At 35.4% G+C, this 22,736-nt stretch overlaps 1 protein-coding gene, 1 long non-coding RNA gene and 1 other non-coding gene across 3 annotated transcripts; all 3 read left to right on the plus strand.

Moving 5' to 3' along the window:
- The first annotated feature begins 8,211 nt into the window (after window positions 1-8,211).
- Window positions 8,212-10,872, plus strand: LOC131013526 (uncharacterized). The gene is made up of 2 exons (XM_057941645.1): window positions 8,212-9,101; window positions 10,342-10,872. The coding sequence occupies exons 1-2, from the start codon at window positions 8,770-8,772 to the stop codon at window positions 10,559-10,561; spliced, it is 552 nt and encodes a 183-aa protein (XP_057797628.1). The 5' UTR covers window positions 8,212-8,769; the 3' UTR covers window positions 10,562-10,872.
- Window positions 10,873-11,391: 519 nt separating this feature from the next.
- On the plus strand, window positions 11,392-11,464 carry TRNAE-CUC (transfer RNA glutamic acid (anticodon CUC)). Its single transcript has one exon. It is a non-coding gene; the product is annotated as a tRNA-Glu (tRNA).
- Window positions 11,465-20,028: 8,564 nt separating this feature from the next.
- Window positions 20,029-20,685, plus strand: LOC131013527 (uncharacterized). The gene is made up of 2 exons (XR_009097720.1): window positions 20,029-20,376; window positions 20,474-20,685. It is a non-coding gene; the product is annotated as an uncharacterized LOC131013527 (long non-coding RNA).
- Window positions 20,686-22,736: the final 2,051 nt, after the last annotated feature.

A 22,736-nucleotide genomic window follows, 5' to 3' on the forward strand; every position in this document is an offset into this window, starting at 1 on the left:
ACCCCACTTGAAATCGTGGAAATATCCTCTTGATTTTCATGGAAGACCTTTCTTATTTAATTATAAACTCTCGAACAAGACTTTCTCACTAATTAGAGCATCCACAATGGTTACACGATAGCCATTACACGATAGGGCTATCGTGTAAATGAGCTATCGTGTAACCGTTGCGGGAGAGGTTTACACGAGGGCTACACGTTCTATCGTGTAGCCCATTTGTTCATTGCGTGTTTCACACGCGTCATTATCATGTAAGTTATCGTGTAAGCTATCGTGTAACCCCACTGCAGCATCTTTACACCATGTGGTCCCCCATCATAAAGTAGGCTATCATGTAAGCTATCATGTAACCCCATTGCGGATGCTCTTAGAATTTGTCGGCTAATATTTGAATTCGTACTCATATGATATCAATTGATATATTTGTAATTTTTTTGGGGCGTTTACTTATATTTGGGGTCCAACTATGAGTATCATCTTGCAGATACTGACCCACAGAACTATGTGTCTCACAAGATTTCCCTTATTAAAAATTATTTGTACAAGATATTCAAAATATATATAATATCTTTATGTATGTAACAAAATATATGTGATACTCCCTTCGGCTCACAATGAGGTGCGGGTGGCATGTGTTTTAATAAATATTAGATGAAAATGTATTATGACTATGAGTGAAAAATAAGTGTTATTTTATGAAAAATAAGGATAAAAAGTAAATGAATTGTGGTAGGGTAGTGTGCAAAAATGAAAAGTACGTATTTTTATGAGACGATCTAAAATGGCAATATGAACTTAATTTTTGTGAGACAGAGGAAGTATCATTTATACAAGACAAATTATACTCCTTCCATTCAATTTATAATGGCATAATAGAAATGGACACGGAGATTAAGAATAGGGTGGGTGTGATATGGGTAGGAACCAATTATTTTTTGTGTATGGTGGGTAGGTGTACTATTTTTAGAAAGTGTCATTATAAATGAGACAAACTACAAAAAAATGTGTCATTATAAATGGGACAAATGGAGTGAAATTCAAGCCCAGTTCAAAAATTACAATTGTTAATAATGAAAATAACTAATTAGTTATCATTTTTTAAAATAATAATAATAAGAGTTATTGGCGTTTAAATACACAAATTTCAACCTTATTTTCATTTTTCCTACAAACTTTAAAAGCTATAAAAAAAACACAAACTTTATTACTCTAGCAATTTTATAATTATGCTCACATTGATACTGGCATGGTATTCTGAGTGGCAAAAATTAAATGAGTTGTCAGTTTCAATTTGGGTGTAACTTGAAATAATTGTAAAATTGTTAGAGTCATAAAATTTGTATATGTCTGATAATTTTCAAAATTTTGTGAAAAAAATTTAAAATAAGCTTAAAATTCCTGTATTTTAAGAGTCAATAACTTTAATAATAATAGGGCAAATTGCATGAAAATACCTCACTTTATACCAAATTCGACAAACTTTTTAATTGTAGCAAGAAATTGAACGACCTTTCAATTTATTGCAATTGGCATCCCCGGTGTTTTTCCAGCCAAATTAAATTAGGGGTTTTGCTTGCGTATCATTAGTATCTGGTATGTCACCCTCTCCCTACCACGTCACCCTCCCTATCCTCCTCCCACGTCACTCTTCCCTCTTCCCCCTCCCCTTCTCCCCGTCGGTTGTCCCCCTTTCTCCACTGCCGCCACTTCCTCCCCCCCCCTCTCTCTCTCTCTCTCTCTTTCTCTCTCTCTTCCACTCGATTCCCAACAGATTCAAGCAGGAAATTGCAAAGGAACGAAGGGGAGGCCCAATCTTCCTGCTCCTTCCGTAAGCGGCTGATTTCAGCCCAATTAACCGCTTCCTTCATCTGCCTCAATTTCATATGCTCGAGGAATGAAAGGAACGAACGAAGGAAATTGCAAAGGAACGAAGGGAAGGCCCAATCTCTCTGCCAAGTTTTTCCACAGCCGCTGCGGCTCTGCAAATCCGGCGAACGCCGACTTCCTCTGCCTCAATTTCATAAGCCCTAAATGTCCTCTTACTTCACAATTTGCGGTTGAGCCCTAAATTTCCTCTCTTCCTCAATCTCAATGGAAACACACAATTGGGGGAGAAAAGTCGAACCCCGGTTGAGCCCTAAATTTCCTCTCTTCCTCAATCTCAACAGATCCATTGCTGCCGCCTTTGGGAGCCCAGCAAGAGTCGACACGCCTGGGTGGTTTCTCGATTCGCCGTCGGGCTTCGGGTTCGTCCCCAGTCACAATCGCCTGGATACCTCCCGGAAGATCCGCCGCCACAACCGCCGCTACAATTTCGTATCTGAAATTTTTAGGACTCAAGAGTTGTGTTTGAGGCTATTGGTGTGTCAATTCTGTTGGTGGGGGAGGGCGACGAAGGGGGAGGTCGGCGGAGGGGTGAGGTGGGATTTTTGATGAGAGAGAGAATGGAGTTAAGAGAGAGTGTGTGTGTGTGAAAGAGAGGGAGTGAAGAGTGGGTGGGTGGGTGTGATTTGACATTTTTATGCCACGTTGGCATTCCGGCTTTCACGTTGGTGGTCCGGCTGCCAACTCGGATTTAATTTGGCCGGAAAAACACCGGGGATGCCAATTTTAATAAATTGAAAGGTCGTTCAAATTATTGTTACAATTAAAAAGTTTGTCAAAAAACCGGAATTTGTATAAAGTGAGGTATTTTTATGCAATTTGCCCATAATAATATTACTAGTTGCATTTATATATTTAAGGCGCCTATCAACAGAAAAAATAAGAAGAAAAAAGAAAAAATAAGAAAGCATATATTGGTATTTCGAGTGCATCACGTGAGTCTAATTGAACATGTTACTTCGGATTCGGATTCACTCAAAACTTAAAAGTTATATTTATTTAAAGATTAAAATTAAAAAAAAAAATTCTCTCCTCTCTCATATTTTTTTTGAATAAATCTGTTTTTCAATTCTTTTTTATTTTTATCTTTATTAATTTTCAATTTTTTAACTATTTTTTGCCTTAATATCAATTTTTTTATTGTGATTTCTCCTTTATCTTTTTAATTTTTTTTCAATATTCAACTCAGATATATTCAGTTTAAATTATTTTTTATTATATTTATAAATATGATAATTAAGTTGATACTAATTTATATAAATTTAATGATATAAAAATATTTCTCGTGCATTGCATATTTTATAAAGATATAATTTTAAATTTTCATTTGCGTTGTCCTCAATGCAAAAGTTTAACTTTTTCATTTTTCACGTAATAACTAAAAATAAATATAGTAAAAAAATATACACTTTTCCAATACTCGAATTTCAATGGCTGGGAGTCCGGAATGCTTATTCGGAACGGAATGAGTAATTATTTTAAAAAGCTATTTTGTGAAGTAGACAAACTAATCTTGACTTTATCACTTTACCATATGAAATTGAGCATTGAGCAAGACATGTGTGATGATGATGACCGACCTCATTTCAAATTCAACTTCACCCTTTTTGTTTTTCCCCTTGCATCAAAATTTGTTTTACCAATAAATGAACAAATTAAGCAAGAAAACAGAAATTATGTTGTTTTCACGATAGTTATGTCACATCCTTACTCGTATATACTTAGGAGTACATATTAATTTTCTTTGTGTTTATTAGCAATTATAATTTGAAAGATGATTCTCGTATTCGATAAGTTTTTGTAATTCGTTCGACCTAATTTATGTCTTATTTGATTCTATATACTTATTCATATATAATATAAGTGAACGCAAATTATTACTGTGTGCATGTGTTGAAAAGTTAGATGTATGACTAGTTGACTACAACATGAAAAAATAAAGGAAGATGATTACATAGCGTAGCTTCTTTTTTGTACTAGGCTTTGTTTTTATTTACGTACTGTTTGTTTATTTGAGCTTTCCATAATGAATTCCGTGTTTCGAGGATAAGATTCTTTAACTACAATTTCACCTTATTTATTTATACACATAGAATTTAGAACATTATAATTATTTCATATGTTCGTTGACCTTGGGAATTTCTCGGTCAAGTTCCATTTATATACAAGGTCGAGGAAAAAACTTAGACGTTGATCATAAAGAAAGAATTTATTATTTGAACATTCATGGTCTAATAGTAAAAAGAATTCAAAATGAATTTACTATATTTTGATTATTTCCTTAAAAAGTATATTTCTTTAGCCAAAATTTTATTTACTAAATACAGGTTTAGATTATTTGACTCGTCAAAGTTATTTTAGCCATTATTATATTAATTTAATCCAATTTTAGCTAAATTAGACTATTCCTATAATAAAGCAAATCCTTATGAGTAGAGTTTACTAAGTCACTCAATTTTAATTCAACTTAATAAATTGGTAATAGTTTTTTTTTTTTTTTTTGATCGGGCAAAGTCATGTTAGATGTTAGTAATTAGTTCCCCATCCACTCCAAGAACCCCTTATCTGTCCATTCACCAAAATCCACCTTATATCTCCAATCTCCAATTCGCTCCCAAGAGGAATCGAACCCGGGTCACTTCACTTAAGTGAGGACCCGGTGGCCAGTGGGCTAAGCCCCCTGGTTAATAAATTGGTAATAGTTATATACATGTTTTTATTGTAGTCTGTCCCATAATTTAATATTATTTTCTATTTCTAATAAAAATACTCTACATAATTTTATAAAATGTGGATCTCTTACTCAACTTTAATCATTTTAACACTCCCATAAAGATTCCTTATGAGACTCTTATTAAAATATTCTTATAAAAGTGAAATCACTCATAATACACTCAATCACTTTATTAAAACTCGTTTCATTCTCAAATGAATACTAAATTAAGGGACAAAGAATAATTAATTATTGAAATCATTTTTTGGATGTTTTAAGTAGAAAGGATAGAAGGTCCACCATTTTACCTATGTCCTGATGAAGGCTAAAAAGTTGACAACCTCTAAAAGATTTATTGAAATTTTAAATTCAGTATGTTTTTTAATTTATCATCTTTTGAATATCTTGATAAAATCCTTTTTGTTAATAAAGAGATTTAATTAGGTTTCAAATTCTGTCGTTCCACATTCTCCTTTCTTGTTACTGTGATAATGGTTGTGATTGGAGCGGGGGGGGTGCTGAAACCCCCTCCCAAACTTTAAGATTTTTTTTTTGAAGAGCAAATTTTAAGATTTTTAAATATATATATATATAGGGTTGGGTTCATGTGGATCCCTATGCTTATAATAGATCCGTAGATCCAAATCTAGACCACACATTTATGACATGTGGCGCATCAAGATGGTGACACGTGGCAAGGTATTTCAAGGCAAAATCTGGAGAGGGGTAAAATTGGAATGTAATTTTTGGATTTAATAATTAAAAAAATATATATTTTTTTTAGATTTTTTCAAAATAGATATATTTTAGATGCATATAGTTTCACACGAATATGCATAAAGTTTTCACATGAAATTAATGCATAACTTTGAACAGAAAAATGCATTTGATTTTTACAGTTTTGGTATTTTCACCACCCCACCCCGCACCACCCCCCAACCCACCCCACACCACCCCCCAACCCTCCCCATTACCACCCCCCAAAATAGTCATGTTTCACATGCATATAAAATCAAACAAAAGTGCATAAAGATTTTACATAAAAATGCATTAAATTATACAAAAAATGCATTTCATTTTAATAAATCTGGTATTTTCCCCACCCCCCCCCCCAATTTTTTTTTTCAAAATTGATTTTTTGATTGTTGAGTCGCTGACCCACCCACCCCCCCCCCCCCCAAATTAAAAAAAAAAAAAAAAACTGATTTTCTGACCGCTAACCCCCCACCCACCCTCCAGCCCAAAAAAAATTATATTTTTTCAAAAAATGTAATGCATTTTTATGTGAAAATATATGCATTTTTGTGTGAAAGTATATGCATTTCTGTGCGAAAGTATATGCATGTAAAACGTGTAATTTTTTTATGCATGTAAAAATCAATTTTTCCAAAAAAAAAAAAATTTTTTTTTTGGGGATGGGGTGGGGGGTTCAGTGGTCAGAAAATCAGTTTTTGAGGAAATAAAAAAATAAAAAAAAATTGTTTTTTTGGTGGGGGGTGGGGGTAGGGGTGGGTCAGTGGTCAGAAAATCAGTTTTTAAAAAAAAAAAAAATTTTGGGAGGGGGGGTGGGGGGTGGGTGGGGGGGTGGGGGTAGGGGGTGGGTGGGGGTTGGGTTCTGGGTGGGGTGGGGTGGGGTGGGGTTCAGGGGTGTGGGGGGTGGGGTGAAATCTTATGCATTTTTATATGAAACTTTATGCATTTTTATATGAAAGTTCATGCATTCTCGTATGAAACTTTATGCATCTAAAATATACCTATTTTGAGAAAATCTAATTTTTTTTTAATTTCAAAAATTACATTCCAATTTTACCCCTCTCCAGATTTTGCCTTGAAATGTCTTTATGCATCTTGATGCACCACATGTCATAAATGTGTGGTCTAGATTTGGATCTACGGATCTATTATAAGCATTGGGATCTACATGATCCCATTCATATATATATATATATATATATATATATATATATATATATATATATATGGAGAGGTTCAAATAAGAACCACTAAATAAAATTAGAACAGAGAACCATTTTAAGCCATTCGATCATCAAGATCTACGGTGGATGCATCATCTTGGTGGATGAATGCAGATCCTGGGTTCGAATCCTGAAGGGAGCAAAAAATTTATTATTTTCAAATGCATTAAATTTAATAGCGAATGCATTAATTTATATAGTAGATGCATTGATTTTAATGGTTCTTATGTTCTCACGATAAGTGTGGTTCTCATTATAACCGCACCCTATATATATATATATATATATATATATATATATATATATATATAGGTCTATATTATAAAAGAAATTTGTTTTACAAAAGTTGATTTGCTTGTTATATTCTTCCATATATAATTAATTTAAAGATAATTATGTTATTTTAAACTATATAATCTATAAAAATATTATACATTATTGCTATTATTATTGTCTTTTAATAAAAAAATACCAAAAATGTACGAAATGACAAAAAAAAAGTTTGTAATGTATTGAAATTAATTTGTAATATATTGAAACTATATAATCTATGAAAATGTTGTTATTTATTACTTACTATTGTGCTCGTCTTTTAATAAAAAATGCTTTAAAAATACAGAATGCCCCCCAAAAATTTGTAATGTATTAAAACTAATTTGTTATATATTAAAATTATATAATCTATGAAAATATTGTTCTTTATTATTACTATTATGCTCGTCTTTTAATAAAAAAAATACCTTAAATATACGGAATGTCCAAAAAAAAATTCTCAAAGAATTCAGCCCTATCCCAAATTAATTCTTGGCTCCGCCACTTATCGGTGATATTATGCGGTGGTACTATGCTTAGTTTGGAACAATAGATGACATTGCGAGGAAGAAATTGGAGATGAGCTTTTAGTTGAGTGGTTGCTTATATTTTTTATATTTTTATATTAAAGGACAAGTGGTTGTTTATATTTTTTATATATCGTTCAACGAATTGAGTGGTTCATAGTTTGGCTCAGTATGCAATAAGGTATGATTACCCGACTTTTCCATATTTTTCTAGTTGATTGAAGGATATTATAACTTGTAAGAGATGATCTTATTGAATAAATACCATATCTTTACATTCTCGTAAAAAAAAAATATTGAGTTACTCCCACTTGCATATCATATAGGAGATCACGCATTCCTAATAAAAAAAAAAAAGAGAAACTTAAAAATCCCAAATAATATTACAAATGCATTTGTCATAACAATTCATTAAAAATGTTTATACAATGAAACTATTAAAATGAGATTATACACCTATTAATTATTCAAGTTTATCCATATACTCCATCCATCCGACCCACGAATCTTGACATGTCTGGTTTCGACACGAGAATTAAGGAGTTGTAGATTAATATTTTAAGTGTGTAGGTAATAAAGTATAAAAGTCATAAAGTCGGAGATAAGGTAATAAAGTGATAAAGTAGGAGAGAAAATGTAATTAAGACCCCTTATTTTTGGACTAATTATTATCTTATTTGGAAATATGTCAAGATTCGTGGGACGAAATGAGTAATAAGCAAGAATTTATTCGTCCGTCGGAATAAAGAAAAATAAAAGAAAATCTCTTAAATTCAATATTACCCTAAATTCTAATTTTAAGATTATAATTTGCGGAACAAAAGTTTGTCTATTCCTAAAAAAAAAAGGTTAATAGTGTAATCAATGATCATACTATACATTATTTTAACGGTAGTAAAGCCGGACAACACATGCCAGTAGAGAAGAGAGAGAGAGGAAGAGAGGAGCAGGCCCTTGCAGGCGGGATTTTGGAGGGAGAGAGAGAGATAATTTCTTCCACAAGCAGACAAGCCGTGGCCGTACCGTTGATGAAAAAGCCAGAATCCTCCTTTGTATTTGCAAACGCACTCTTTGATTTCTACACACGCCTTTACTATAATTAACTATCAAACACTTTGTCTAGAGAGAGAGAGTAACGGGTTGAGTCAACTGTCAACTGAAGGTGTTGATGGAGCTGTAAATGCTGGCGATTTCGTCACAGAAATTCCGAGACCCCTAACCGGACGCATATGTTTTTCCATCCCTTTTATCACGGCTGCTATTATATCGCTTCAATGAAATCACTTCCTGCACTCATTAGCTCTCTATTTTCGTAGATATATCGTGATTTTTGAGTAAAAGTAGACAATTGTGTTTGATGGAAGAGCTGCGAGAGATCAATCAGAGACCTCAGCAATTTGGATCCGATGACAAATCAAATTCAAGCAATTCCGAGACTGATGAAATTGCTGATTCAAATGTGAAGTCAAAAATAGAGGGGGAAAACAAATGTCCGTCGCATGTAATCGACGTGAAATGTGATGGATTTGTGGGCGAAAATCAGAGGGTGTGTAGAATATGCCATTTGAATGCGAAGGAATGTGGCAAGAATTCGATGGAGTTGATTGAGCTTGGCTGTGGATGCAAAGGGGAGCTGGGAGTTGCTCATTTGCATTGCGCCGAGGCCTGGTTTAGAGTCAGAGGAAATAGGTAAGTCTGAGTTTATTGAAATTTTTTCATATACTTGATGCTATATAGTACTATTAAGTTATTTGATTGATTAACTGTTGGGGAAGTGTTCTGTTTTCTTGAATCGTGTTGATCCATGGCTGTTTAAACTCAAAAAGTTATGCACTTTGTGGTTGAACTTATAATATGTATGTGTGTGTGTGTGTGTGAGAGAGAGAGAGAGAGAGGTTTGGATGGAACTGATAGAGGTTTGACTTGATTGGAAAGAGAGGTGCAATGCAAATTTCTTGTGAAATTCGAATTAGTTTGTATAAACTCAAAAGTTCTGCAGTTTGTGAATTATGATTGAGCTTAGAGAGAGAGAGAGAGAGAGAGAGGAAGTGTTGTTTGCTTGGAATGGATAGAGGTTTCCCTTGTTTGAAATGAGAGGTGGAATGCAAAACATTTTGCAGTCATGAAACTTTTGGTTTGGATTGTGTAAATTTGAAATCTTTACATGGGATTGACCGTGAGTTGATCAAGTAAGTTTCTTGATCTTAAAAGTCTTACCATTTGATCCTTGAGTATACAATCTCTTATGTGAACTTTCTATGAGAGTATAAAAGCTTATTCTTGACTATAGGGGGTATGAGGCTCGTAATTCTCGATAATGTATTCGTTTCAGTTGATTTGTGGTACTCTACTGGTATGCTAGTTTTCTTTGTTCTGGCCTTCTGAGTACTTAAGTCAGCCGACATTGTGATCTCCCCATTATAATGTCTATGTGCATTGAATCTACGAGGCCCTAATTGTTTATCAGAGGAGAAGCCTATAATACATCATAAGCATGGCTCTGCCTTGAAAAAGATCTTCTGCATAGTTCATGGGTTTTATTTTCATCTTGGCTAAAATTCTGCTGCCTTTCATTATATCATGACTAGTATTACATGATAGTTACTTATGTCGCCTTAGTTTCTCAATTAAATTCCAAAATAATCACTGCAGAAGATTTGCGAATTCGAGATCTAAACTTCTCACTCCTGATAACTGATGATGTAGGGTGTCGGTATCATGTTACTATATGTCTATATGCACGCATTTGGAAGTCGTAATGCTTAGTTTCATGCACATTGTTTTTTCATCATTGTGCTCTGAGGTAGATTTTGTCCATGCTTATATTTCTTTGATAGTTCGTTGCTTAACTTACGGTGGTTCATCCTGTTATGTACGAACCCTCAACCTAAAATATATAAAAAATATAACCTTCGACTCTTGGTTGCAGAATGTGTGAGATATGCAGTGAGACTGCAAAGAACATTACTGGTGTGGGGGACATCCGATTCATGGAAGAATGGAGCGAGTCTCAAACCGGGGAAACGGGTTCTAGCCCATCAGGCGAAACCAGAAGATGCTTGAGTGGGCAGCCGTTATGTAACTTCTTGATGGCGTGTCTGGTAATAGCATTCGTCCTCCCATGGTTTTTCCGTGTAAATATGTTATAGACGAGACCCATTGAACGCGAAAATTGAACGTAGCTCTGCTTCTTGGTCGTTTTTTCCGACTGTTTTTGGAGTTATAGGCCACCATTTTCCCACTCTGTTATACAAATTAAGTTCTTTCGCGTGGTTTGCATAGTCTTCTCTTAATTGTTTTGAGTAGTTTTTTGTAATTTATTTTCAAGAACGAGTGTTTCATGGTGTCATACGTATAGACGCGGATGACATTCTTTTCTTTTTTGTGGAACACTTGTGCCTATCGCCTCTTGCTCGACCAAGAACAAACAATATCTTAAAACAATGATGACATTATTTGATATCTCTCTTCAAGTGGACCCAAGAATTTTAATCTTACACACCTTTGATGTACAAAAATCGGATCATGTTGTAAGCCCTTATTTAGGTATTTTTCAATTTCGGATTTTTGTTCACCAACTACTACTAAATATAATGACTACTCCATTTTATATGCATCACGTTCAATGATGCTAGGTGAGCATAATTTTTTGAGTAAAACATCTCTAGACGACTAGACTAGAATATTGTGACGACCTATTTTTTCAACGAGGCTGGTGATTAGTTTAAGTTTCTTTTCACATATTAATTGCCATTTCTTAAGTAAATATTTAGAATGTCAATATCCAGATAAGAACCTTACCAAAATGAAAATAGTTTCACGAGTTAATTTAATCTTCTGTTTACATATATATATTGTACTTTGTTTTGTTCTTTTAAACAACTCAAAAGTGGCAGTTTAGGAATATTATATTTTTAGGAAAAAGCAAATGATATAAAAGTATATATTTAAGCATGACACAAAGGAAACGAAACATAAATCCGTTGTAGTCTAGTTGGTTAGGATACTCGGCTCTCACCCGAGAGACCCGGGTTCAAGTCCCGGCAACGGAATATTTTATTTTTATTCAGATTTTATTGATAAATGTTTTTTTTGTCAAGATCTTAATTTGTGATTTCCGGAACATTTAGATTTTTGTCTTTGTTTATTTTGGACAAGTTTATATAAACTCGTGAATTTAACAACTTTTGTCATCAAGTGAATTTAACTACTTTTAGATTTGGCTAGATGAATTAGTTAGGGCTGTCAATTTTCGACACGACACGAAATCGCACGAAATTAATGGGTTACTAACACGCACGATAAGGTTTGGGTCCTTATTGGGTCGACATGATAAGGACCTGATAATTTCGGGTCGGATTGGGTTGGGTTGGGTTCGGGTTGGATTCAGGTAACCCGATAGTGATATTATTATTTTTATTAAATATTTATTTTAATTTTTTAATTTTTGATTTCTAATTTTTTATCTTCACTTCAGTTTAGGGTTTCAATATCTTCCATTCTTCCAACTTTCGCCGCACACCCAAGTTTATCTTCACTCTAGTTTAGTTTAGGGTTTCAGTATCTTCCATTTTTTAACTATTGTTTCTTTTATTATACTTTTATGCTTCATTCTAAATTCCTCCTATGTCGATTGGATATGTTGAGCATATGTGACGAATCTTGTATTATTATTATTATTATTATTATTATTATTATTATTATTATTATTATTATTATTATTATTATTATTATTATTATTATTATTGTTGTTGTTGTTGTTGTTGTTGTGAATGAATCAAATCAAATTCGTGTTGTTATCAGGTCGTAATCGGATCGTGTCAACCCGATTCAAATCGTGTTGTTATCAGGTCGTTATCAGGTCGTGTCGCTATCGTGTTGTGTCAACCCGGTTCAAATCGTGTTGATATCGAGTTCGTGTCGGGTTCGGATTTAAGTGTATCAGGTCGGGTTCGGGTTGGGTTCGAGCATTCCCTTATCAGGTCGGGTTCGGGTTTGGCCTTATCAGGTCGGATCGATATCAGGTCGACCCGATAACAACCCGACCCGCACGATTTGCCAGCCCTTGAATTAGTGTTGATTGTTTAATACTAATATACTAGTTTTTTAGTTCGTTGAAAATCGTAGAAATTTATTATTTTATAATATTATAAAATTATTAGACACATTAATAAAGGGAAATCATTATTTAATAGTATTGAGGAAAACTCTAAATTTCAACAATTTATTAAAAAATTATCTCACTATACAAAATTTGATATGAATATAAGATATCTCATTAGATTTTTAGATTAGATTATTTTTTTCCGCTTCACTAGATAAAATAACGTTGTACCATCTAAGAATCTAACAAGGTGACTAATTTAGGGGGAACATGCGTTTCCTCTGTTTTGTTTTGCAATCCAAAATCCTAGTCGTTTTCTTCTTGCCTTAGTTACTCCTTTGTAAGGTTTTGGCATCATCAAAAAGAGAGAAATTGTTGAGACACAAAAAGATATATCCAACCTCCTGGTTTTGATGATACCAAAACTAATAGAAAGTCTCTCTAGACTAATACTCTTTTTGGACTTAAGTGTTTTAGTCCTCATTAGTTTAGACTGAAGCAGCAAAGACTGAAGACCTGTGTCTGAAGACACCAGACTGAAGAATGAAGACCGTTGACTGAAGCATAAGATTGAAGATACTTGATCAGCAGATCCGATTGAAGAAATGACACTGAAGACTAGTTGACAATACTCAGACTAATACTTAAGAATGCATCAGTCCATTCCTCAAGAAGCTGAAGTAGTCAACCATCGTACATGGTCCAATTAATGCAAATGACAGAAGCATTAAATGCCGAAGATAGGAGATCGTCCTTCCTGACACAAGGCTTCTCTCACCGTGTCACATCGGCCTGCAACCCCTCTCCAAGAGAAAGAAGATGTTACCTCTTTTAGCCTTTGGAGATCAGAAGATTGAAGACTTGAGCCCAAATTCAAGTTTGTCTCACAATGGTAATTTCTGAAGAACATCTCCTCCAATGGATCTATTCAAGACTTTGCCTATAAATAGACTCAACATTCAAATTCATTCTTCACCGATTCAAACACACAAGCTGAACCTCTGCCGAATTTGCAACTTAACCTACTCACAACCACCCAAAGTTTGAATTAAAGAAGAGAATATACAAAGCTCAAATCAAATTCCTGATTACCTACATTCTCTTAGAATACTTAGGCAATCCATTGTAAATCTGTAGCCTAAGCTCATATTACAAAGAGCCTGTTCTTTGTAATTTAGTTGGAAGATCAAACCCTTTTCAACCGAGCGAAAAGAGAGTTTGAGTGATAAAGTTATTGACAGTTGTCTAAACTCGAAGAGTTCTTAGCCCCCGCAAGCAAGACGAGTGAAGTTTTAGCGTTTCTGTGAGATTGAGAAAAGAGACGAGAAGTCCAACCCAATGAGTTGGCACTGAAACGGTTGTTTCAGTCGTAAGGTTTGCTGTGCGCCCGTAAGCACAAGTGAGTACTCATCAGCCTGATCGACTGACCGGGGATGTGGGAACATGTTTCCGAACTACGTAAAAATCTTGTGTCGTTTACAGCTTTCAATATTTTCTTTTGATTTCTATTTTCAATCATTCTATACTGAAACTGGTAACTTAAAAAGAGAAACTTTAAAATCCGTAACTTGTCGCACTAAAGGCTATTTTTTGTTCATTTTGCTTCCGCACCTGCGTGAGAATTCCAACTGATAATTCTTCAGACTATCAAAAAAAAATTCTCACCATACTCTGTGTTCATCTTTACTTGACTGAAATCTCTTTTAGCATCTGATCTTCTATTTCAGTCTGTTCTTTGACTCCTTCAGTTGAAAACGTTTTAAAAAGCCTACTGGTGTATTCACCCCCCTATACACCAATTCAATTGCACCTCGGAACAATTTACTTTAACCAAATAAAGTACTCCATTCGTCCACGAAATTTATGCCACAATTAATTTTCTTTTTCGTCCGTTCATAAAAAATATGTTACATCCATTTTTAGTAGTAGAGTTCACACCACTCCACTCACATTTAAAGTGGAAGCCTTACTCCACTATCTACTTCACTTACATTTTATTAAAATATGTGTCAAAGGTAAAGTGACATAAATTTCGTGGACGGAGGGAGTATATGAATGTCGAAAAAAATGTGCAAGTATTGGATAGGGATGGCAGTGCATCTTGGACCCGGCCCAAATCCGTGAATCCAGATCCGTTTTTCAGGGTCTGGATCTCAATTCTTTGGATCCGACGGATTTGGATCTTAATTTTTAAAACGGATATGGATCTGGATTTTGAAATTTTAGATCCGGATCCGACCCGTGGATCCGTTTTATTTAATACTCCCTCCGTCTCAACGAAGATGTTACGTATTCCTTTTTAGGTCGTCCCAACGAAGATGCTACATTTCCAAATATGAAAAAAATAAAGGGATTTTAATTGCATAATTACAGCTAATTAATCACTCTCTTATTGCCTTCTCTCTCCTACTTTATCATTTTATTATATTCTCTATCCTACTTTATCATTTTTATACTACACACTTAAAACACTAATCTACAACTACTTAAATCATGTGCAGAAAATAAATGTATCATCTTGACTGGGACGGATGGAGTATATCTTTTTTATATTTTATATTTATTTTATTAATAATATTAAAAATTAAAAACAATAGACTATGTCTTGAAAAATTCATTTAGAACTAAGAAACCGTAGTTTTTCCTACAGGCTACAGTGAGCCGTCTCCCTCCCAAATCCCATCTGGCGCCACCATGAACCATCTCCGATTCTCCATATCCATCGTGCGGCGCCACCGTCCGGCGCCAACTCCGGACTCCAGCCATCTCTTTTGACCATCTCACATCTCTTCTTCAGCCAACTTCAACGCCAAATCCCATCTGACCATCTCCGATAAATCCCATATCTTCTTTAGCCAACTTCGCCGCCACCGCCAGACGCCAACTCCACCGTCCGGCGTTCGTGAGTTTAGCGTCGGAGGGGCATCGGTGCAGCGGGGGAGGGGGTGTTTCAGTGGAAGGCGTCCATGGGGTGGGGGGCGTCGGCAGTTGCTTAAATCCAAATTTATTTGCTGATTTTTGAATTTTTTTGGGATGGGGGTGCATCGATTGGGAGAGGGGATTCCGCTTTAGCATTTGTTGATTCATAAATTTGGTTTGTTGATTTGCGAGCTCAACAAACAAATCCATCTTAATTTGTTTGCTGATTTTAGAATTTGTTTGGGTGACGACGACGACGCTGTGGTCAGAGAGGGACGCCGGCGCTGGGAAAGGCTGGTCGGAGGGGGGCGGTCAGGAGAGGCAGGGAGGAATTGGGAGATGAGCATTAAAAACAGTAGATCTATGGATCTGGATCCATGGTCCCGCGGATCTGACGAATCTGGATCTGAATCCCAAATTTTCAGATCCGTTGGATTTGGGGCGGATCTGGATCCCATAAATTAAAATGGATCTAGATTTGGTATTGATTAGATTCGGTCCAGATCCGACCCGTTCTCATCCCTAGTATTGGATCTGAATGTGATTGTTGCTACTGGAATTAGTAAGTCAACAAGTCCGTTGTAGTCTTATTGGTTAGAGCATCCACAACCCTTGGTGCTTAGAGGGGCTTAGATGGTGGTCCTCACCTAAGCACCAACCCTCTACAACCCTTGTGTCTTAGGTTCTCATTTCCACAAAATCCCCAATTCTACACTTCTATTTTAAAATTCCAAATTTCTATAAAATTAAAATTCAAACATTGCAATAAAAATAAAAATTACATAATTTAAACTAAAAAAAATTACATAATTTAAACTTAAGAAAAAAAATTACATAAATTAAAATCCTAATCTAAATAACTCCTAGACGCTTGAGCACTTCTAGCACCATGTGGTTGTGCAATGTCAATTGTGCATTCGTCATGTTCGGAGTATCGGTGTTGAGGAGCTTCAAATCGAGCTCCTCCCTTTTCAACTCGACTTGCATTTTTTTAGCTTCGGTGATGTGGCTCGTTTGGAGGGCATGCTCCTTCATGCTTTCGGCGACCTTCTCAAGGGCTTCGGAGTACGACGACTTTCCCAAAGATTCTTTCCCCTTCTTCCCATTGCCCTTGTCTCGCTTCGCCGCTTTTTGACCTTGGGGCCTCGTCGTGATACTCGGCTCCGAAGAAGTGGTGGTTGCCTGGCCATCGAAGCCCTTCGACTTCTTCACGGAGTGAACATCCGTGGCTTGCGACGAGAACCTTTCACACTCGCGCAGGACTATCCAAGCTTTGATGTAGCCGAATCTCTTCCTGTAATTGGCCTCATACATCGTCTGGGCAGGGCTTGTTCAATGATTTGGTTGTCGCTCATACCGCTGCCCCAACTGTCCTTGCAAGTGTTGTAGAAGCCCTCCCAAATTTTCGTGTCCTTTTGGACGCGTGCGAAGTGGGATTTGAGATGATCAGGCTTACGCGTCGGCGCTCCCTCTGGTTTGAGGTTGTTGTACTTCTTGGTGATTGATCCCCAATATTGGAGCAACCTTTGGGACGTTCCCAAAATAGGATTGTGGGTACCCTCCGCCCACAATATTGCTACAAGCTCGGTCTCTTCGCTGGAGTATTGGGCACAGGTCACCTTCGATTTTGGCTTCTCCTCTGGATCTTCTTGGACGTTTGGGAGCGCCGCCGGCGTTGGAAGATTTTTCGTGACCAAGATATTTGAGGCTTGCGAGAACGGAGCAAACCCCATCATCGAGATATTAGGAAGGACGCTCGAACCTCCGGCGTGTTGCTCAAGATATTTGTCGAACTCGCAATCCATTGCAAGAAAATTTTAAGAACAAGAAAATGGTAGTTGAGAGAAGAAGATGAGTGAATAAATTGCAAGGGGAGTATGATATTTATAGAAGAAGAGAAAGAAAGAAAAAAGAAAAGAAAAGCAAAAAACACCAAAACTAGCCGTTTGTTTGCAAACGGTCGGATTTAAAAAAAAAAAAATTGCAAACGGTCAGAATTCGAATTAAAATCTGATTTTTCATTTTGTTTTTTGTTTAATGGCGCGTCCGTCCGTCGGACGTGCCTCACACCATCGCCCTTTGACCCGAGGCGCTAGGAAGACACGGTGTCGACCTCGCCCGTGTCCCCCCCCATCCGGTGCTTAAAGCACCGGTCTGTGGATAGGAACTTAGAATACTCGGCTCTCACCCGAGAGACCCGGGTTTAAATCCTGTGAACGGAATCTTGTAATGTCATATTTTGGCATATATGTTTGTCATAAATCCTGGATTATATCATCATTTTTCTCACTCAAAGGGACTTAGGGACGTCAATAAGAACAAACAATGCTGACATTCAATGTTGACCATCCATATACAATACATCTATTAGGAGATGATCAGATAATAAGAAAATTCAATTTGAACCATTAATTATTGAAATATATAAAATGCATCAGCAAAAAAACATTAATACATAAATATTCATGATGTACAGTATGTATGAAAAAACACGATTCACAATTTCTACAACAATAAAATTTCTATTATAAATTTATAACCATCTTCTACATATATACTGTATCAATTCCAACCTCCTAATTAAGTTTATAGTGACAATTTATCTGCAAGAATAGTCTCAGGATATACGGCACAATCTTCAAATTCCTAAGGCATATCCCGAAATTTGGTGCCAATATTTTTCAATAAAGTGCTGTTCATATATGTGGCAACTCGAACATAATTGTCCAAATTAAATTGAACATTGAAAATCAAAGCAAAAAGTATGGGGGGACTAGTGATTACTGATTAGGATAGTATGGTATTATTATTAACTAGTTTTGTGCTCCTGCAATGCACGATTATAAAATATTATTTTAAAAAGATTATTAAATAAAATAAGTTTTATATTTAAAATTTAATTATTTATAAATAATATATGAGTATAAAAAATTTAGATTGTACAATATATGAATTAGAGCAACGATTGTTCATCGTGTGAAATAAAAATTATCATAGACATTGTTGGAATAGGATGAGTATGTACTTAAAATAGTCAATAATGTTATTTGGACAAAATATGTCCGGACAAAATATGGTTAAATACTTTACAAAATAATTATATTTAAAATTTTTGGTTCAAAGTAAAAAGGAATTTAGTTAGTTTTATTATTTTCTCCATATGGTAGTTTTTTTTTTGTAATTTTTTTAATAATCTTTTAATTTTTATTATTTTCAAAGTACAAAAACTACAAAAAAATAATATTCCCTCCTTCCCCTAAATAACCTCCTAGGAAAAAGTTTGTTGAGTGTATTAGAAGTGGTGAAAAGGTTTTATAATCAGTATTGAAAGTAATGAAAAAGTGTTATAATTAGTAATGAGAATGATGAAATTGTGAAACGTAAGAGTAGATGAGATGATATTAGTGGTGGGGCAGTGTCTCAAAATTGATAGAAAGTTATTTAGGGGACAACCCAAAAAGAAAAGATAGGAAGTTATTTGAGGGACAGAGGGAGTAAATTTTAAAAAATTGTTAATTTTTAATTTTTTTTTTTACAATGTGGATAAAACAATAAAATTAACTAAATTCTTTTTAAATTTGAACCAAAACTTTTAAATCAATTGATTTTTTAAAATATTTAACCTTTTCTTGTCCGAACAAATTTTGCCCAAATAGCACTACTCTAAAATAATATTATCTTCGTCACATTAACAATGAGTCACTTTCCTTATTTTGTCTGTCACATTAATAATGCTCATTTCAAAAAAGGGAACCATTCACTCCCACAAAAAGTTATGGGCTCCACCATTATATAGATCATTTTTATCCTTTAATTACTTTTATTCATAATAATCGTGTTCAAAAGTAAGGAGTCATACTTACTCGGATGGAGGGAATATCTTTTATTAGATCTTCAAATGATTTAAACAATGCATTTTGAAAGGGATCGATAGATGCATAATTATTTTTATCTTACAATCCAACATGAAAATTCCTACAACTCATCGAACTCATATTTTGAATGAAATATCGATTAATATAAAAAATTGATGATCATCGAACTCATATTTTGAAGTTTCATGTTCTTAGTCAACCGCAACACTGTGCAATTGAGCCATAAATATGTTGACTAAATGTTCAAGAAAGAATAAATAAAGAAAATATACAATAAGTCCATGTATAATCATAAAATTTTATCGATATCGATATTTTAGTAATTTGTTTACGTTTACTGAATATTTTGTTTATATTTACTAAACACATGTGATCACTTTAGACAAAAATATTTAAGTGATAAAAAAATTTAACTAATACAATAAATTATAGTGTTATGATTATGTTATAATCAATTTGATGGGATCGGATTATAATTGATACACAATTTTAGCTTTTAATTAATCATAATTGTTCAAAATTTCTCTTACACTTGCTAACTAAATGTTTATAAAAGAATAAATAAATATGTTAAAAGTTCATGTATAATCATAAATCTTATCAATATTAATATTCTAATAATTTTTATTTACGTTTATTGAATATTATATATATCCGTACTAACACCTACTCCCTCCGTTCCAACGAAGTTGATACGTTTATTTTATTTTTTTTGTCAAAAATTAGATAATTTTAAGCGCTAACTAAAAAACTAATTGCACCCCTTATTTTCCTTAATTAATTAATCGTTTTCTCCCTATTTCTTCTTAAAAGTGAAACTTTCACCCAATCCATGTATCTTCGTCTTCTCCCTCAACCCATTCTCTCTTTGTCTTCTTCACCTCTCTTCGTCTTCTTCATCGATTCTTCGCCAGTTGTTTGACGGAGGGAAGAGAGCAACGACTGTTGCTTGAGGGAAGCGCAGAGAGAGGCCAGAGATATGTCGATTTGAGGGATGAGGGATCCCCGATTTTTCTCAATTTCTTGCGCTTGAGCTCCATGGCAGAAATATGGGGTCGTAATCAAGGTGGATTGAGATGTGAATCGAGGGATTTTAATGGTTTTTCTTTTAAGTTTTCCTAGATTTGGGGGGTTTGAAGCTTTTCTGAAAATTTGGCCTTCAGGTTGCTTGACAGAGACGAGAGGTCCTCTTCTTCGGCTCCTCCGATCAAAGCCACGTCGGCCGCGGCGATTTCCAGGAAGACCGGCAGCGGTGATTTCCAGAAAGCCCACCAGGGGGAACGCGTCAGATTATCTCTCAATTCGATTCATTTTTGTTTAATTCTGTGTGAACCCAATGCCGATTTCTAGCTCAATCTTCTTTTTGTTTTAAACTTGTCTTCTTGTTTGGATCGTTTGATGCTAGGGGTGTAAGTGAGTCGAGCTAGCTCGCGAGCTACTCGGGATCGACTCGAAGATTACTCGAAATCGACTCGATGTTAGTCGAGTCGAGCTCGAGCTCGAGCTACTCGAGTTGGTACCGAGCCCGAGTTCGAGTTTCGTGATACTCGACTCGTTAGGCTCGCGAGCCTAATCGAGCTCAAGTAATTAGTATATAATATATTATATATTAGCCCAAAATTAATTTTATTTAAAACCTACAAAATGGCCCAAACGAGCTCGAGTTCATCGAGTTTGAACGAGCTCGAGCTCAACGAGCTTAAATGAGCTCGAGCTCGAGCTCAAACTCGAGCAAGACTCCACAATCGAGCTTAACCGAGTCGAGCTCGAGCTCACAAATATGACATCGAGCCGAGCTCGAGCTCAAAAAAATCAAGCTCGGCCGAGTCGAGCTCGAGCTCGAGCTTCATCAAAATAGTCGAGCTCGAGTCTGAGCATGGCAATACTCGACTCGACTCGGCTCATTTACACCCCTATTTGATGCAGGCGATGGATTCCGTTCCCAAATTATAGTGCATGTTCTGGATTATAGGGCATGCTCTTGAATCTAATTCCGTATCCAAAAAATTAAAAGAATAAAAAAAAATCAGATTAATTAATTAAATTATTGAGTTAATATATAGATATGGTCATTTTCATATAGTAAAATTAAAATTTGGCCTATGAAATAAAAACACTAAAAAATGGCCAATTTTTGTGCAAAATATAAAAAATACCCCTAATATTAAAAACATAAAAATTAGCCATTTTTTCTCCAATTCTCTCTCTCTCTCCCCTTTTTCTCTCTCTAGGTCTGTGCATTCTCTCTCTCTGCTTTCTCATTCTCTTCTCTCTCTCATCTCTCTCTCCACTCTCTTTCTTCTTGACGAGTGAGAACCAGCCAGCCGAGCGACGATCCGGCGCAGCGTCGGTTGTGGGAGGCTTCGGGGAGGGTCAGGCGGTGGTGATTGTTAGTCAAGGGGTTGAAGAAGCCGCGGCGATTGGAGGAGCGGCTTAAGGGAACCATAATTCTCTCTGATCTGATATTTGATCGGCGAATTCGTGAGCTCCACCGGAATAAGCTCGGCGGTAGTTTAGATCTTACGACGGCGGTTCCAAAGACGAGCAGCCGCGCTGTCAGGGGAGCTTCAATCGGGGATCAGGGCGTTCTAGGGCTGGCGATTCGAGTAATTGGTGGAAGAGGAAGGAAGAGGAGAGGCGGAGTGATGGTGGTTCCGATTCGAGTAATTGGGTAAAGAGGAAGAAAGATGAGGGGCGGAGGAGGGTGATGAAGATGTGGAGAAGGAGGTCGAGAAGGCGACTGAATCGGAGCGGGCGATAGAGCGAGCTTTCAGAGAGGACGAGGCGACTAAAAAACAATGCAAGTTATTAATTATATAGATAAAGACTTAATCACAAATCTACAAAACATACTTAACTACTAAACACTAACTCCTTAAATCCCATGTCGAAAAGAAACGCCTCATCTGCGACGGGTCGGAGGGAGTATAACATATTTTTTAGTTGGACAATAGAAAAAATCAATAAAATATATTAAAAGAAATAAATTACTCCTCTCTGACGGGTCGGAGGGAGTATCAAATAGTGAGGTGATATTGGCAGGAAACATAATTTACTATTTCTTAAAATGGATCTCCTTTTATATACATATAATATATAGAGGATTAATTGTATATAAATACTGAATTTTCAACAAATTCTCATTTTGCACACAAATTTAAACCCTATATTAAAAGTACTCAACTATTAGTTTTTCTTATTTTTCATATTCCCCCATTTTTCGATATGATGACATGATGTAAATATGCTCGTTTGACATAAATATGCTCATGTGAAAAAATAGAACCAACGACGTACTATATAGTTGGATGTAAACGACGCTATTTCCGATACAAAGTTTAGCTGGAAAATTGATGAGTATGAAAATGAGAAAAAATAATACTTGAATAATTTTAATATAAATTTCAAAATTTACATGCAAAAAGG

The sequence above is a fragment of the Salvia miltiorrhiza genome, chromosome 2 (assembly GCF_028751815.1).
Source record: "Salvia miltiorrhiza cultivar Shanhuang (shh) chromosome 2, IMPLAD_Smil_shh, whole genome shotgun sequence".
Classification (NCBI taxonomy): domain Eukaryota; kingdom Viridiplantae; phylum Streptophyta; class Magnoliopsida; order Lamiales; family Lamiaceae; genus Salvia; species Salvia miltiorrhiza.